This window comes from Phyllostomus hastatus, unplaced genomic scaffold, assembly GCF_019186645.2.
Source record: "Phyllostomus hastatus isolate PE091 unplaced genomic scaffold, TTU_PhHast_1.1 phas_contig_137, whole genome shotgun sequence".
Taxonomy (NCBI): Eukaryota; Metazoa; Chordata; class Mammalia; order Chiroptera; family Phyllostomidae; genus Phyllostomus; species Phyllostomus hastatus.
Window position 1 is genome coordinate 2459814 of NW_025333583.1, and position 17519 is coordinate 2477332.

Here is a 17519-nt window from a genome sequence, read left to right on the forward strand (position 1 = left end):
TCAGTGGTCTTACACCTCTTGCCTGAGAGATGTAACGATATTGAACATTTCTTGAGCTGTGTGTTCCCAGGAATTAGGCGATAGGAACAGCATTAACTCTGCCGTATGTGCTCCCTCCCCAGCTCTCCGCTCCCGTGTTGCAGGCAAGGAGGCTGAGGCTTAGAGAGAATACGTAACTTGCTCTAGGGGGCACCGCGACGTGCTTCCCAAGAGCTCCCCTGTTCGCGGACAGCTTAGAAAGTAGAGGGTCCTGCAGAGACGTCAGAGACGGGGGCCCTGGGCTGATGCTCTCCCGGCCAGGCGCTGTCAGAAGGCCCCAGGCGGCCTGCCCCACGTGGCTTGGAGACAGTGTGAGGCTGCCCGTGGAGGGGCGGGGCAGGGGACCACGAGGCTAGGGTGATCTGGGGGGGGGAACCGGGGAGGCCTGTATGGCAGGGTCAACGGCAAACCAGTCAGGCCTCGGGAGGAGCCCCGTGCCGTCTGAGGTCAGCCATCGGGAGAACTGCTCTGAGCTGGAGAGAGAAGCACCTGGAGGCCTCTGGCTGGCAGCTCGGTCACTGCGGTGCCAGCCACCTGGGCCATTGTTATTTCCCCACTGGCCGGCGAGGCACTTCCTGTGACACACGGCTGTGGGGGGTGGCTTGCGTCCTCGACGACTGTATGCTCCGTGGGTATGGTTTCATCAGCTCAACACAAAATTCTCATCCAGGTATCAATGGAATCTGTGTGTCCGGAAAAGCTAGGGAAAGCTTTAAAACCGGGGCTAAACATTTCTTCTGGTGGCAAAGCCCTCGGTCTGCTTCCCAGTGCACATGGTGAACAGTGGGTCCATCCCGGGATGATGCGTGCGGGCTGGATCCCCGTGTACGCTGCTCTCACGCTGCAGGAGTAACTATGGCAACTCCGCACCCGGTCCTGCCAGCCGGCCCATTCCTGACGGGCGCAGCTGCTGGTCGTGAGCCCCAGGGATTGGTCTAATTGTACTTATTAGGGGAGAGAATCTTATAAAAAGAGGCAGCATCTCAAGATTAAAGTTAAGCAATAACTTTTAAGGACCTCAAATAAATACCCCAAATCTATGAAGTCGCAGACTTTCTGAGGTGTGATTTGGTTTTAGCACTCCCCTGCAGGCACGGCACGAGGTATTTACGGGGGAACTGCGTGAGAACAAAAGAACGCCAGGGCTTCCAGGCAGACCCGCCCCCCCAGCCGGTGGGATTCTGGCCCGAGGAGGGACCCGGGCCAGGTTTTGTGTGCGGGGCGCCCTGTGGCACGGGCTGTTTCTCGGGTTTGGCCCCAGATCCCAAGAGCCTCTTCACGCCACACAATACTGACTTTCTTACGCCATTCTCTTCCTAAGAAGCGCTATGTCTTACCGACACATTTAATGATTCCTACTAGCGATGTTTCCGTTTTCCCTGATACGGTATGAATCGTGTTTTCAAATCTGCCAGTTCGTGCCTGCCATCGGAACACAAGGTCAAGATCACTCCCTCTCTGCCCTTCAATTCCACAGGAGAAAAGTAAGTGTTGGTGAAGAAAACACTCCCCCCCCCTCAAATACTGACCCTGGGCACTGCTGAGTGGTGAGACTCTGGGTGATTTTCAAACTGCACATCCCTTCATTTGTGTTTATTTGTGTTGTATTTGTTTGTGTTTATTTGTCCGTTTAGACAGCGAATTCTCTCAACAGAGAGTACTTACTATTTAGTCCATTTTCCTGATTATATGTTTCTTGATTTATTATCATATAAATCAGTTATCCTGTTGCAAAAGTAATACATATACACGTACACACGTTTTTGAAGGAGTGCAATAAAAAATTGTAAAAAAAAAAACAGAAAGCAAAATCCTACGTACTCCACTCCCCAAAATAACCTCGCCTGACATATGGCTTATTTTCTCCCATCATATGTTTGCTCTGTGCATATACCAGGGTCCTGTATATTATAACACTTTCATAATCAGAAAACTCTGCATAGATGCTAGATGAGTTGAAATAGGAGGATACTTTTCTGTTTCTAACTCTCTAAAAATAAATATCTCAGAGACTAAGACAGCAGTGGCAGGTGCGTGTGCTTTTGCCCTAGAAACGTGAGCACCAGGGGACACTTGGAGACCTGGACGGACCGTGCCGCCGGCGCCAGGGAGGGCCTGGGGCGCCCGGGCCCACGGGTGGCTCACACAGCATGACGGGGGGGGGAAGAGGCACTTTTGTGAGGCAAAAGTGTCCTCAAGAGCGACTTCTCAGCGAACACACCCGCTGAGCACCCTGGCCGTGTTCTGCGTGCGGCCCCTTTGCTGCCGGGGGACACGTAAGTCCCGTCCCGGGAGCACCGACGGCCGCTGGAGAGGCTGCCCGGGGTGCTGGAGCCACCGGGCACCCAGGGGAGCGTGGTCCCCGCCCCGAGGTCCCCCCGAGGCTTTCCCCGGTCGGGACTTCTGCAAGGCAGGGCCACGTAAGGCCGAACCCAGCGCACGGCCGCCGCCACCAGGACGCCGGGGCCCAAGGGGCTGGGGCGCCTGTGCAAGGGAGACTGACTAGAACACACGGTGCTGTGGCGGCCGCATCCTGTCCCTGGAAAGTCACCTGGCAGTGTGCCGGCAGGACCGGGTCTGCTCCCGGCTCCCCGAGAGGCCGAACGGGGGGGCTCGCCAGGCAGCATGGAGCCTGACCTCTGGGGCTGGTCAAGGCAAGCCTCCGGGTGGAGGTCACTGGAGGTGGAGGTCACCGTGTTCAGAACAAAACAAGGCGGAGGCACCCACCGCTGGGTCGGCAGGGAGGGAAAGGAGGGTGCACACGGGTCCCTGCATGGAGGCAGGGACCCGGCTGGTGAGAGGAAACCAGGCCGAGGGCGGGAGCAGCAGCCAGCACAGTGGTTGCAGGACGGGGCAGCCTGTCTGCGGCTCTGGCCCCAGGCAGCCGGGGACACTGGCAGCTGCAGACCTGGGCAGTCCGGGGTGAACACTGCATCCTCTGCCTCCGTTAGATGTGGGTCAGGGTTTGGGGGGACGCACCAAATGGGCGATAACTACACCCCTGGAGTGCGGCGGCCCGAGATGCCGGGCGTCCTCACTGGTGGTCGAATCTCTGAAGCCGTCTTCTCCTCGTTTCTTCTTCGGGTGACAGGTGGAACCCGTAGGACCTCGGGGCGCTCCTGCTGTTTCCTGTCACGAGGAAGCACAGGGAGGTCAGGTGCTGCGCGTCCAGGGCTCTGACATTTACGGGGCGCCGTGTCCTAGGGTTCCGGTGGGGGAGGGGGCTGGCTCGGGCGTCATCTTCAGTTTGGCATGAAACAGAAAGAGACCCACACATCCCCACATTAGCTGTCAACACTAAATGCCAACATTGAGCAAGTAGTTTTCGTGTGGTCTAGCCTACGAACCTAACCTGACTCATTTGGAAGCTTCTCGACAATCCTCCTCTTTGAATTCTTTCTTTCCCTGTGCCTCCTCACTTGCATCACTTAACTTCCCTAGTGTCTCAGGGGCTTAGTTTATTCATATTTTTTTTAACACTCAGAAATGATTTGTCGCCGTCTGTAACTTCCCCACCAGGCATGCTGGTTGGTTTCTCTTGCTCAGCCTCTGGGCACCCGCCCCCCCTTCCTCCGTCTAGCCTGCACCTCCTGCACCTCCCCGGCCTGAGACCCACAGGCACCCGCGGGGCGGGGCGTGGCGGGGAGTCGCGGGCCACAGAGCAGGGGCCGCTCTGCACACAAACACGCAGGCGTAATATGTGAAGGTCACGGGAAGGACAATGAGAGCACTACTGTGAGGGGTTTCTTGGGGCTGCAAACATACCAAAAAATATCATTTGCAACGATTTAAGCATTTCAATCACTACACACACACACACACACTGTCTCAGGCCTGGTGGGAGGAATGAAGGAATAAAAACAGGCAGTCCTTGACCTTAAGGCACCACAGATAGACTCGGGTAAGCAGCTGGTTTTCCTCTAAGCACCGAGACCTAAGAGGTTGCACCTGGCCACCCCCACAGCCCTGCTACCCACAGAGTGCTCTGAACGGCCTTCTCCCATCACCGACATCGACCAGAAGTCTTACTCCGGCTCCCAGGCCCCACCCAGACCGCCCTGCCACCCGGCCACTCCGGACCGAAGGGTTCTTCCATCTCCAGCTCTCAGCTCCCGGCCCCCTCCTCCCGGGAGTCCTCCCGCAGCAGTCTCCGCATCCTGCTGGAGGGGATGGCCACCGTGGGCACCCGCTCCCCTCCTACTGGGATCACAGGCTTCAAGTGGCAGGGACCGTGTCTGACAGCTCTCTCTGCTCCCCAGCACCCGGGACAGTCCTGAACACACGGTAGCAGCTCGATAAACTCCTGGGCTTGACTCGGTGGCACCTGCCTGTGACTTCCAAGGGTACATGCTACAGCCACACAAAACGACATGCAGCGGTGCCCACGGAGGTTCTGACGCGGCTGACTTAGGGGGTGGGGGTGGGGTAAATGCTCCGGAAGCCCTGGCCCAGCTGGGAAGGGTGGGTGGGCAGGGGGCTCCAGCCAGGAGGGAAAAGGAGTGAACAGTGGATCCCTCCCATTCGCGCTGCAAGTGCGGTGCCTTGTGGAAGGGGTTTGCAGGTAACACGCGGACGTGGCCCTGATACAGAGGTGGTGGAGAGAGCAGCGCGACTAAGAGTCAGTAGGCTCAGCCCACAGTGGGAATTTCGGTTGTTGGACAAGGGGAGAGTTTTAAAGGGCAGGCAGAGGTTACTGACCTCTTTGTGTTTTTGCTCTCCCTCTGGGACGGAGGGGCAGCCCCGTGCACACCCACACCTGGGCCTCCTGCGCTGAGGCCCTCGGAGGATAGATCACCCCTCCTGCTGTGGTGGAGCCCTTCCTGGCGAGCGCACCCAGAGGGGGCCTGGGCAGGCCTCAGCCGCACAGTCCTGCCGGGGCGACGCCACGGCCAGGCTGCACCCGTCGGTGAGATGCAGGTGGGCAAAGTCGGGGTACAGTCGTGAGCGTGCGAAACACAGTTCATCCTTGTGCTACTGTTTATTAATTACTGTGTTATTTTCCATGTGAACAACTGCAAAGCTGCATTTGCCCCACCCTGTATATGCCAATTTATCAACTTTCATTAACGACGATGTCCAAACATATAGGCTTGTAAGACTTGCTCCATAAAGACTTTATGAATACCGTAAGATGAAACGTTTTCCTGGATACGGCTTTGGCCATATGTGGGTGCAAAGGAACTTCTCTTTGTTCAAAGTGGTAAATGCTTTGAAATTACATCGAAACGCATGCACCCAATTACCATTAGCTTATTGCTTAAAATTGTTTCATGCTATAAAACCCAAGGCCTGCTTCCCCCTTAACGGTTGTTTTTAACAAGACCATCCCTAATTGAACTCGTGATCCTTGGCCAGGACTCGACACCCCGTTCCGGCTGGGCAGGGCGAGGTGCAGACGGAGCAGCTGTGCGTGGAGCCCGAGGCAAGCACGAGGTGGCATGTGGACTCCGGCCCCAGGGCACGAAGGTGCAGAGGCCAAAAGAGCGCTCAGGCCCCTACAGGCGCTCTCGGTGTCCAAGAGAAACGCCTGAGAGTTACTGTTCTCGTGAGGGGAAGTGCAGGAACACCACCGTTTCTGTGTTTTCCACTGTGCTACGTAATGCGGGGTGCGGCAGAAGCGAGGCCTGCTTGAGTGTGGCCATTAGGGTAATGACGTGGGCATAATAATTTATGGTTTTAATTTGAACATTTCACCTAAAACATTCATATGGCGTGCTTCGGGGTGATGTTGTTATGTTACAGAATTACACGCTTATGATTTTGTAATAAAAGACTTTGTAATAAAAAAAGGGGGATTATTAGTGCCGGACCCTGTACATTACTTCTGCTCATAACCCCCAGGACCCGCTGCAGGTATTTCTAGAAGGGTCTTAGACATGTGTTTTCGATATGTACACACATGTGTTAAGCACATGGAAGAGATCTATGCGGGCCTCGGCTGGGCGGTGAAAGGAGGTGAGGTCCCCCGGGGCGGAGTGGAGAAGGGTTGGTAAGGAACCGGGAGACGCTGGCCGCCCTGCCTGGAACCAGACAGGATGCCCGGGTGAGCCTTCATTTCGGCAGCTCCAGCTGGTTCCCTTGGGTGGGGGCGCTGCTGAGCTAGGCCACCACCAGGGGCCTTTCGAGGACCCTGGAGTTTGGTGCCCGGGGACTAAATCACGACTTCTCTCCTTTCTAGCTCTGCATCCTTGAGCAAGTGGGCTCCCTTAACTTGGCCTTGATCTCCTTATCTATGAAGTGCGAATAGTTCAAACAGACCCTTCCCCAGGGCGTCGTGAGGATCAGAAGCATTCATGGGCATAAAACGCTGAGCACCAGGCACGCGGCAAATGCCCCGTGAGCAGGGGGTGCTGCGGGTATTCATCTGTAACGTCGTCACTGGTCGTGTGTTAAATGTCTGCTGCTTAGACACAAAGTAAAGTGACAAAACAGTGACTTTTGAAAAGCCAGAGCCCAGTGCTGTTTGAAGACCACCTGGCAGGGTTTTGTGCAAAATGTGAGGTTGCTAGTTACTAACTATCTGCCTTCTGAGAAACAGACACGAAAAGGTAACTCCAGTCGGGTCCGTGGTGCAGTGTTGCACCGTGGAGGGGCCTCCGTCCCCGGCAGGGAAACTGGGAGGGCCCAGCGGTGGACGACCCTCTTTTCTCCGCTGAGTTACATCCCACGTGGTGTGTCAGCAGGTCTGGGTGAAACGGCTCTGCAAGGACAAACTGGGTGCAGGGTATGAGCAGGGTGTGAGCACCTATGAGCCTTGCCCCTGTGTTTCTGTTAATGGGGGTCAGCCCTCAACTTTGTTCAAACAAACAGGGAACGGGCCTCAGAGAAGCTCAGGACCGGGGCCCAGTTTAAGAAGGTTTGGCTCTTGTGTCGCAGGTTCGATTCCCAGTCAGGGTACATGCCTGGGTTGCAGGCCATGACCCCTAGCAACTGCACATTGATGTTTCTCTCTCTCTCCGCCTCCCTCCATTCCTTTTCTAAAAATAAATAAATAAAAAATCTAAAAAAAATTTTTTTTTAAAAAAAGAGGGTTTGGCTCAATTATAGCACCGGCAGTGAGATCGTGAGATTGACTGATGGATTCGTGGCTCTCGACGGGAAAATGCTCCCTTCTCTACCCTTACGGACAATGCAGGCACTTCTATGTTTCCCATCCCAGGGGAAGAGGAGCAATTCCATCCCGACAAGAACCGCTGGAGGGAACACCGGGGCGCTGATGGCCATCCGCCCCACTGTGCGCCTTCCCTCCAGACGCAGCCAATCTGCTGCCATTCACAGACCCCGCTCCTGACCTGATGAGCGCTCTGCGCCATCTGGTGAAATCACGCTCAGGTGCAGCCGCTGACATTGGGGAGCTGAAGAGGCAATCACGTTTCTCACATATGCATATTTTTTTTAAAAACCCAGGCAACCTGGGAGTGAATCGCCAGCGTTCTCTGAGATGTATATTGTGCAATGAGGGCGGTGGCAGGGGACCCACCTTCTGTCTTCGGAAATGTTACCCTACCAGAATTCCACCAATTACAGAGCTTCCGCAGCGCCTTCTGCAGAGAGATGGCTGTGAGGTCATTTGCAGACAGAGACATCACAGGCCTGGAAGGAAGCCCGCCCCCTGCCGTTGGAGTGGGAGGGGCTTCGAAGAGGAACGGCGCTGGAGGACAGAAAGGCCTCTTTCCCTTGCGAGGCGCTAATTCTAATTACCTACCTACCCACCTACCTACCTACCTACCTGTCTCTTTAAAAATAGCTTGAAATTCCCCTACAACCTCATAACTTTTACACAAGTGGAAGTTAAAACAAAGGTAGCCTTCAGATGTGATGGGAGAGAGAAAGATCCACATTTCCACTCCTCAGCCCACCAAAGCCAGCCACCGCGGGGATTTCCTAGTTCTAAGACAATGCGGAATCTCAAAGTGAGAAACTTTGAAATGCAGTTCCCATCCGTTGCTACTTTACCTATTGTACTTCTCTTCCCTGTCTGTGTGGTTAATTTGGGGGGGACCTTTAGTGGCCTCAACTGACTTAAAATCAAGGGGCGATAATCCAGTTAGCAATTCGAGTAACGTCAAATATTGGGTCCGCTACGCCAGGCCTCGTGTTCCTGCAACACGACCAGACAACGTGTGGTCTGACCTCCAGACTAGAAAGACAAAGTCAGGGGAGAGACAGTGAACGTTAGCTGGGCAGCCACCGCATGCTCACTCCACTTACTCTCCCCTCCTGTTTAAAAAGTGTGCGCACGGCTGCATCAATTTTCACGGACTGACCGTGTGGGACCAACATCCAGCTCGAAATGCAGAACGTTCCCAGTGTGCATTCGCCTCCATGGGCTTCCTCCCAGTCACAACATCCACACCCAAGGGCGCCCGCTGTCCTCCTTCTGCGAGGGCAGATTCACGTGTCTGATCCTGTCCATGAGTGGATTCAGACCACGTGTTCCCTTTAAGTGGCTTCACTTTGTGTTGTTCCTGAAATTCATCCCGTTGTTACACGTGGTTTTTATCCTAGGTATGCTTCCAGGTGGAGTCCCCCTGTCTGTCTCACAGGTGGAGGAATTGAGCCTGGAAGACCTGAAGTAACTTGCCAGGGCCGCACCGCTGGCCAGTGGCCGAGTCACCGTTCAGACCCAGGTCCCCTCTCACACGGCACCGGACAGCGCTCCTCCTCGGTCCCGGGTCCGGTGCCGTGAACCTGAACACCGTTACTGCCTTCATCGTGATCTGGGGACGGGACCTGTTTCAAGACTGCAGGAACAGTGTCCTCCTGCCTTAGATGACGCTCGTGGCTAAGGGTAAGGTTTTCGTGGACAACTGAGAGTGTCGGGTGAGGGTCTCCTGAGACAAGGTGTATACATGGTGGCCACCGGCCCGGCTGCAGGCGTCAGCCTAGGGAGTTACCCATCGTCTTTTCACACAGGTCTCGGGGTGGCCTGTCTCCGTGGCCTGGAGGAGTGGCCGGGAGGGAAGGGAGGCTGAGGGTTAGACCTTGTGCATCTGATGAAGCACTGGAACGTGAAGTGTAAAAAACTACAGATGAAGCCCTGGCTGGCATAGCTGAGTGGATTGAGCATGGGCTGTGAACCAAAGCATCGCAAGTTCGAGTCCCAGTCAGGGCACTTGCCTGGGTTGCAGGCCACGGCCCCCAACAACCACACATTGATATTTCTCTTTCTCTCTTTCTCCCTCCTTTCCCTCTCTAAAAATAAATAAATAAACTCTTAAAAAAAGTTTCTTTAAAAAAACACATACACATGGATGTAGATTCTAATACTAAAGAACTTTCCTATTTTCTTAATCACTTTGTCTTAAAGCCTTTGAAAACCGTGTCACTACCTTAACACTTTATCAAGAGGAATTCAACGACACTAGGAATAATTTTCAAACACCTTTTAGATCTAGTTAGTGACGCTTTAAGCTGTTGAACGTTCTCCTTGCTCTAACGCCAAGCACCTGCCGGTCAGCACTCTGGAGGTGCCTCGGTCTCCCCATTACACCCGCTGACTCTGGAGCCTGAAAAGAGGGTGACAACCTCCAAGTATACTTTGTTCCATATACTTTGTGACTTTTTTCTTTCAATTCAAGGTCATTCAGGGACATTCCCTGGACAGACACAGGAACACCCCGGGGAGGCTGGATGCAGGGCTCCTGGAGGGCAGAGGTTGCCTCTGACCGTCAGGAGTCACCTTCTCAGGGCCTCACCCGCAGGAGGGGCCAGACAGGCGGGCTGGGTGACGGAGAGCTGGGCCAGGCCCTGCCTGGGGGGCACAGATGTGAGAATGCACCTCACAATAAAAAGAAGAAAACTGAAGGGTGAAAAAGGGAGTCATTTGTGGGGAGAGAGGGAATTCTGGTAAAAAAAAAATATATCAGTGTACAGACAGCCTTAAGAATTTTTGACTACGATGGATCTGGGGGAGCCTGGAATGGGTCCCTCGTTTGGTTTGTCTGGCCACCGGCTCATTGGTCTGCGGCCGTGGGTTCGGGGGAAGGAGACCGGAGAGGGGAAGCGCCCTTCCCAGCACCTCGTGTCGGGGGTCGCGCTGCCAACAGGACAGGACGCATGACAGGTGACACAACCGTGAGCAGTTGCTTGAGGTTTCTCCCATGTTAAACGTGTTTGGTGAGCTCCGAGAGAACGGAGCTTTGACCACGAGACTCTGGGATGCGTGGGCAGAGAGGCGTGGGCACCTCCAGCAGGCGGTCACTCCCCCCCCCACCCCCGTTTCGGGACGAGAAGGATAAGGTAGGGTTGCCCCACCTTCGGGTGCCTGAATCCAGGTGTGACACATGAGTTGTCTAGAGGGTTTCCCGCTTGGCAAGGAGCCCAGGCCACTGTATTTTTAATGAGCCCCCAGGTGACCGACACTGGCTTCGGGAACCACTGAGCTACACACGCGCAGCTCGCTTTTTTCTTCCAGCCAGAAAGATCCACTCTGGGGTTCGTGCCAGTACCGCCGCTTGCCAGCAGGTGGAACCAGAGGCCTGGAACACAGGCTCTGCTGGAGAAAACTGGGACAAATTCCGGCCAACAAAGCATTCTGCACTGTAAGCACAATTAGGGTTGTTTTGAAACAGATGGGCTCCACAGAAGCCGCTGTGCCGGGTATCTCGGAGCCGCTCATTGTCTAGATGCTCCCAAACCTGGGCGTTACTGGCCAGCGCGGAGCAGCGTCTACGTCACAGCAGATCCCCTCCCGCCGGAGGAGACTGATAGGCAGCGGGAGCGGTGGATGCAGGTGTTCCAGCCAGTTCCGAGCTCGGAGCCCACGCCCGCACGTGGCCTCGCACAGCCGAGTGCTTTCACTGGCATGACGGGTGTCTCTCCGAATCAGGACAGATACACAGAGATACATCTGTGATCATGAGAGAGCCAGTCTTGGATGCAGTAAGGCTAAAAATGATTTATTCGAAACCTAAGCGGAGCGGTTCTGTTTACTGGTTCCCATTTTCACCCAGAGCCCTGCTGGCACTTGCCCCCTCTCGAACCAGCACAGCAGGAGGTCGGGAGGAGGAGGAGAGACAGAGAAGCCCCGCCGCCCCCCCCACCCCCGGGCCGTGCGGACGTAGTGGTTCCAGGGCGGGGCCAGGACTTGCCCACCGAGTGTCCTGTGAACCCTGGAAATCCGCGAGGGCCTCCAGCACCAGGGGGTCCTCCCTGGGGAGCGTGTCTGATTCCTCAGCCTGTGACCCCAGGTGCGTCCCTGCTGCTGTCCCGGTCAGCCCGGGCTCCGAGAGGCCACGGCAGTGTCTTTAGAGCTGGCGGCTCGGTCACGGGTGGTCTGACTGTCTCCGCAGCTGTGCCCACCCAGCGCCAGCGATGAGGGACACACGCACGAGCTTCCTGGCGGATGGTTCTGCCTGGGACACGGCTCCCTCCCTCCGGGGGCAGCACGCCGCCCGCGCAGCCCGGCCTCTCTCCTGCAATCCCGGCTTGTGCCCAGGCTCTCGAACCCCGGGTGCCGACGGCAGCGGAGAGAAGAAGCACTGGCGACACTTCCACCTGTTTCATCTTTTCTCGCTTCCTTCACTTGAGTCTGAGATCAGAGCCCAACGCCCAGGACTTTGAACAAAGGCCCGAGCTAATGTTTCCATTACTGTTGAAGCCGCAGGCCCTTTGAAATTAGCCCATGTGCCCCCCGGGAATCTCAGTCTTCTGAAAACACCCTTGAACATATGGGCATGAAAAAAATCAAACAAAAAAACAAGTAAACATCATCCCAGAATACCAAGAAATAAGGAAAAGGAGAGTCAATGGGAGAACTTTGGAAAAGTGCAAAGGGAACTTAGGTTGGAAGGCTCTGATGAAAGTGACCACTCCGGGGGCCAGGTCCAGGTCACACTGGACAGCTGTTGCAGGTGACCGCAGGTCAGGGGAATGGAGGCTACGGGGCTTGGGGCAGGCAGCCCTTGGGACGATGGGACGGCTGACCCCCGGGCTTGGTGGGCGGGCTGCCGGCAGCAGCAGATACGGTGAGCCATGCACGTGACAGGTCCCACAGCACCCAACACTTCCTGCACGGTCCCGAGTTCCACCAACACGGCTCCCTGATCCACGGCAGCAATCCCCACACCTGCCTGGGGGGGCCTGGGAGAGGCAGATTCCAGGGTCTAACGGGAGCTCCCCGGTCAGCGCCCGTGGCAGTGTCCTTTCCACAGGCTGGTCCAGCTAGTCCAGCACTGCCGGTCCCCTTCGGGAAACCTGGGTCAGAGGACTGTGGTCACACATCCCGGGGTTCAGTATGGCCTTGACCATCGCTGGCACCAGCGTGCCGTTTGGCTTTGTACATGTCACTCTTTGTCCTGAGCCGGAGACCTGGAGTTTCCCGGGTTGTGCCGTGAGGCTCCACTCCGGATGCCGCGGGTCCCAGCAGTAAGACGCCAGAGCCGCCCAGCTCTCCCGAGGAACAGAGCGAATCCGGCCGCAGCAGGGCCCTGGGGGCTCTCCTAGTCACAGCATCAGCGCAGCGGAAACTGGCCCGGAGTCACTCCGTCCTGGGGACCACGGGGTTCACCTCTGGATCCCGGGTGCCTGGTACGTGGGGGGTGCCTCACAAGTGTCTGAGGGATAAACAAAGGGCCAGCTCCCATGCCAGAGAGTGGACAGGAGGACCAGGCCGAGACGGCGGGCTGGCGGGCACCGAGAAGTGTATATAAATGGTGCCAGGCAGGGAGTCTCAAGGTGCAGGAATCCCAGGAGGCTCCTGTCCTTGGCTGCTAAGTGGCTCTGAAATCCCGAGAGACAGACGCTGAGAGGAGGCACAAAGCCGTGTTCGTTTCCTCTCTGAGAAGCACGGAGTTTGCCTGGGCCCTGGGGTTCCGGACACGTCAGAGATCTCTCGGCAGCTAGAAACAGGTCGAGGCAGGAGATATACTGCCCACCCCTAAGCCGAGGGCTATTTTAAAGATTTTAAAAATCAGTGTCGCAGGTTCAATTCCCGGTCAGGGCACATGCCTGGGTTGCAGGCCAAGACCCCCAGCAACTGAACATTGATGTTTCTCTCTCTATCTCCCTCCCTTTCCTCTTTAAAAATAAATAAATAAAATCTTTAAAAAAAAAGATTTAAAAAATTCAAATTATTCCTACTTTTCGAGTGCATACACCTGATGAGAACATAGCCACGTGCTGGGGACAGTGCTATCAGCACGAAACTGCAGAAACAATCCTTGACCCAGGAAACTGGCCCTGGGACTCTCAGGGGACAAGGAGAGCATCGGGGCTCAAAGCTCTTTCACAGAAGCCAAAAGCCGCTCTGGCACCCTTCGCCCGCAGGCGCAGGTGGGAGGAGAGGAAGACAAACGCCTCTGAGCACGGCCTGCAGGGAGGGGGTGCCCCATGGCCAGTCTCAAAGGTGCCCAAGGCAGCGGGCATGGGCTGCTGCGGGCATCATGGGGACCGTCTGCCCAACCCCAAGATGAGGAAATAGAGCAACTTGGGGTCTGTGGCCAGGTGTGTGCTGGGCGGGTTCCACACGACGGCAGGAGAGGGAGGCGGCGCAAATACATGAAGGAGAATGACATCGTTGTCAGAAGGACACAGCTGTGAACTGGGACGGTTTTGGAAACTGGGGTGGGCCCCTGCACGGGGGGCCTGGGTCCCCGGGAAGGTGAGCATGACACAACCTCGCGTCCTTGCAGAGGGCACAAGCTCTGGGAGATAAGGGGCCCTGGGAGGCGGCCTGGAGAGAAAACAAAGAAGCAGAAGCCTTGCTCTTTGCCCCTTGATGCTGAGAAGTTCTTTCTGCTGGGCACAGCTAGCGTGGGGGTGGCCGTGAACTTCTGAGTTGTGATAAAGTACCCTGGAAACATGACGGTCGTTTTTAAACACGTTTCTGTATTTGAACCTAACCCTGGGCCTGATTCCCACTTATGATGTATTCGTTTGGGTCTGACTGGCTCACCCCACCCCCACCAAGCTCCGACCTTGTGCTCCACTACAGAGAGACAGACAGACAGTGTGCGTGTGTGTGTAGGGCGGGTGTTTGTGCGTGGGCATGCATATGCGTGTTAACTTACACACACATCTCCCATGCACAAGCCCCTCCCAGCCTCAGGAGACCTGGGGGCTTTCTCAAGACTGTTTTCTCTGCCTTGAAACAGTACCTGCCTCTCAGGGGCTCAAAATGACCCAGAATTGCTCAGAAATGATTCTCAAAGGGCCTATGCTATGGACAGACATTCAAAACAACAAGAATGACTTAACTCTTACATGTCTGTTAATCATTTCTAGTAACATAAAAATTATTTTATGAATGGGAAGGGAGACCTCAGACCTAAACGTCTGGACGTTAAATTCCACATTAGGAATCTGGAATCAGGCCGACATTGGATAACTGATGGTTTAGATAAGGGGGGGCGGGGGGACAGGTTGCTCTCTGAGCTTCTTTGGAAAAAACCGAAGTGTGGGCTGCAGCTAGATTAAAAGCTAGTAGCGAACGGCCTAGCTACAGTTTCAAGACAGAAGCTCTAACGAGGCGATTGAGCCCAGAAAGGAGACCGGCGTGAGGTGCATCCGGTCCAGCATAAACATCGTGGGTTTTCAGCGCAGGAAGGGGGCCCTTAGGATGGCCGCCCCCGGTCCGCTCATCTTGGAGATGGGGGTGGTTTCCCTGCTCTGCACAACGAGGAGGGGCAGGACCAGAACCTGGGTCTCTCAGTGGTCTGTTCACGTCACCCGGCTTCCTTGTTTCCTCTTCCAGCCATTCCCCACGCATCATCCATGCCTCCCACGTCAAACTTGGCGTGGGCATCGGTGTTCCCCAGAAGTGCCCTTCTGCCGCCTGGCTGTGGTGGGGAACAGGTTCTTGAGGCAGACAGATCCGAGTGTGCGTGCTGGCTCCGCCCCCTTTTTCTCTGCCCTTGGACGAGCTGCGCACTTCCCTCACTGACCCTCAAACTTCTTATCTGTGTGAGGCAGAAACCCACGTCAGAGCTGTGCTCTGAAATCCACGAACTCAAGGGTGTCGGCACCTGGCCCAGAGCAGTCAAGGGCAGGTGGCACCTGTTACACTAATAACCCCCTACTCCAGGCTGCCCCATCCTGGGAATGCCCCCCCACCTGCCACCATACATCCAGTTCGTCACACACACATGCCCAGAAGACCCCAGAGTCACCCTAGGCACCTTCCCATTCCTCACCTGCCCCTTTCAACCCATCACCAAGTCCTGTCTTTCTAACCTGGAAGCGCCCCAAACACCTCTACTCCCCCCCACTCGCCTGTTACCAGCTGGCCTGGGCCTGTCCCGGGAGCCCAGACGGGTGTCTGATCCCCCAGATGACCTCCCGCATTCTCTCGGGTCTTCCCACCAGCCGTTGTTCACCCAGCGGTGGGAGAGCTCTTCAAAAACACACATCTCTCCATCAACTCTATCCTCTGCCCAACACCCTCCAAGGGTTTCCTTTTCTGTAAGAATAAAGGTCAAGATTCGTACCCTGCCCAGTACGCCTGCCCTCCCTCAATTCCAGCTCACCAGCTATCCACCCTCCTCTCCCCCCTGCAGCTCTCGGCTCCAACACCACGTCCTCGGGCAAGGGACTGCACCCCCTTTGCCTGAGGCCCCCGCAAGATCACACCCCCATTTTCCAGAGCACATGATACTGCAGTTAGCGGCAAGGCACAGCTCTGATTACTGCAGTAACGTGCATCTTTGTTCGGTGGGTGGTGAGAGCCACAGGGGGCTCTCACAGCCTCTCACAGCCAAAGGACAGTGGGGACGTGTGTCCACATTCTCCCCCAGGGACGAATACATGAATGGATGTGTATGTGGGTGGGAAGGAGGGAGGGAGAGAGGGAGGCAGGAGGGAGTGATGGCCAAACAGAGGTGCAAGGAAGGTGTGTGACCTCCTGAGGTCTCAGCTAGCAAATACTATCTCTGGCCTCCCGGGGGCTGGATCAAAGCCCAGGGCTCTTCACATTCCTTTGGAAACCAGCACCCACGTCCTCTATGCCTTTGCCATCCAACCTTTCTGCACTTTCACAGCTGGCTCAGCAAAGGTATAAACAAATAAATACAAATGAATAAATAAGCGTTGTGTTTTGTTTTGAATGGGAGGCTGAGAGGGTGTGGAAGGGGTCATAACTGGTGCGTAAAGAAGAAATTCCAAGCAGATACAGTGGACAGTTGGAGTTCAAGGAAATACGACCACGAAAAGGCACAAAATCTGTTGCCATGTAGACTCAGTGTAACAACATGTCCAGAACTGTGTCTACGGACCTGAAGACAGTCCATTAAGGGAAACTGACCTGGCGGAGGGCCTCGGCCTGGGTTCGGACAGTTCTCTCGGAAGGAAGAAGCCAGGCAGGCAGCAGAAGTCCCCTGAGGCCGCTCCGCCAACGTGACCAGCCGGAAGGGGACACACTTCTGTGAGTCATTGGAGCTTTAAATACTATAGAAAAAAAAAGAACTTCTAAAACATGCCCCAACAGCCTCTCTTTGATGTGGTGAACCCTTTGCAAACCACATTGTTCGAATTGAAGCTGGAATGCAAACCCTCCGTGTTTACAATGCCGCTTGGCTCTTGGAGGAATGCAGTCTGAAAGTACAACTGCTACATTTCAAAGACGAGACTTGCAACCTCCGAACAATAGGGCATTCCCAGTGCGAATTTACGAGCTGTTAAACCTCAAAAGGTTTCTTTCATCAGCAGTGAGGGCCCCTGACGTATATATTATATTTGCAGCCTGATATAGGGGCTGCTGTTGATGTGATTTGGGGTGCACCGCTTTTGTCAGAACTTCTCCTCACTTCTCCTGACCTCGACGGCGACTACGGTGCTGCTCTCTGCGCAGCGTTTGATCCTGCTAATTACGCTGCGGGGCCCGGACAGCGCGGCATGGTTTACCGTTGCTCCTGGGGCGCGCTACAAATTATACATAATGCATCGCACTGTAATTGCTGCACTGTGAACTTGGCTCATCTTTCCAATAGAACATACCGACATCCAAGTCGCTCTATGATTTAAAAACAAAAAAAAAAAACCCATGAGGGATTCTTTCGCATTATAAACATCTGAAGACATAACAGTCTCATGAATTCCAGCCGGCTATTTTGGACCCACGAGGGGGTGGGCAGACAAGGCCGAGGGGCTGAGCAAATACATTTCACATTCATGTTTACAGAGAAAAAGCGGAGGCGGAATGCAAAACAGGTGGAGGGGGAGCAAGCCCAAGTGCAGACCAAAGTTGGAACTGGGACACCAGAGGCGCTCGGTGGCTGGCAGAGCCCAGGGTCCCTCCCTCGCAGGGCCTCCTCCGGGGCCTCGCTTAGCAAACAAAGGCTCAGCAACACACGAGCGCATGGGCCCCTCGTCCAGGAAGGCAGGAGCTGCTGTGGCGGGTTTTCCACATCGGACTGGTTGGGCCAGTGGGTGTTCGCATGGCTCTGGTCCCCTGGGTCCCACCCCCGGACACGAGGCCCCCTGCCATCACCCTGTGGGTGTGGGGCCTCTTAGAAAAAGAGGACACGGCTTTCCGGGGCCGGGGC

At 55.4% G+C, this 17519-nt stretch overlaps 2 protein-coding genes across 6 annotated transcripts in view; one reads left to right on the top strand and one right to left on the bottom strand.

The window, feature by feature from the left end:
* Positions 1-8650, top strand: part of LOC123828626 (collagen alpha-4(IV) chain-like) — a 123110-nt gene extending 114460 nt beyond the window's left edge. Inside the window, exon 49 of the mRNA XM_045853711.1 lies at positions 8548-8650. Coding sequence (XP_045709667.1) covers positions 8548-8598 — 51 coding nt within the window. The 3' untranslated portion in view covers positions 8599-8650. The remainder of the gene's footprint in view (positions 1-8547) is intronic.
* The window catches only part of RHBDD1 (rhomboid domain containing 1), a 107637-nt gene continuing 91838 nt past the window's right edge, over positions 1721-17519 (bottom strand). For all 5 annotated transcript variants that reach the window (XM_045853840.1, XM_045853879.1, XM_045853871.1 and 2 more), the window contains one exon: positions 1721-3168. In XM_045853840.1, the coding sequence (XP_045709796.1) occupies positions 3074-3168 (95 nt within the window). In that variant the 3' untranslated portion in view covers positions 1721-3073. The remainder of the gene's footprint in view (positions 3169-17519) is intronic.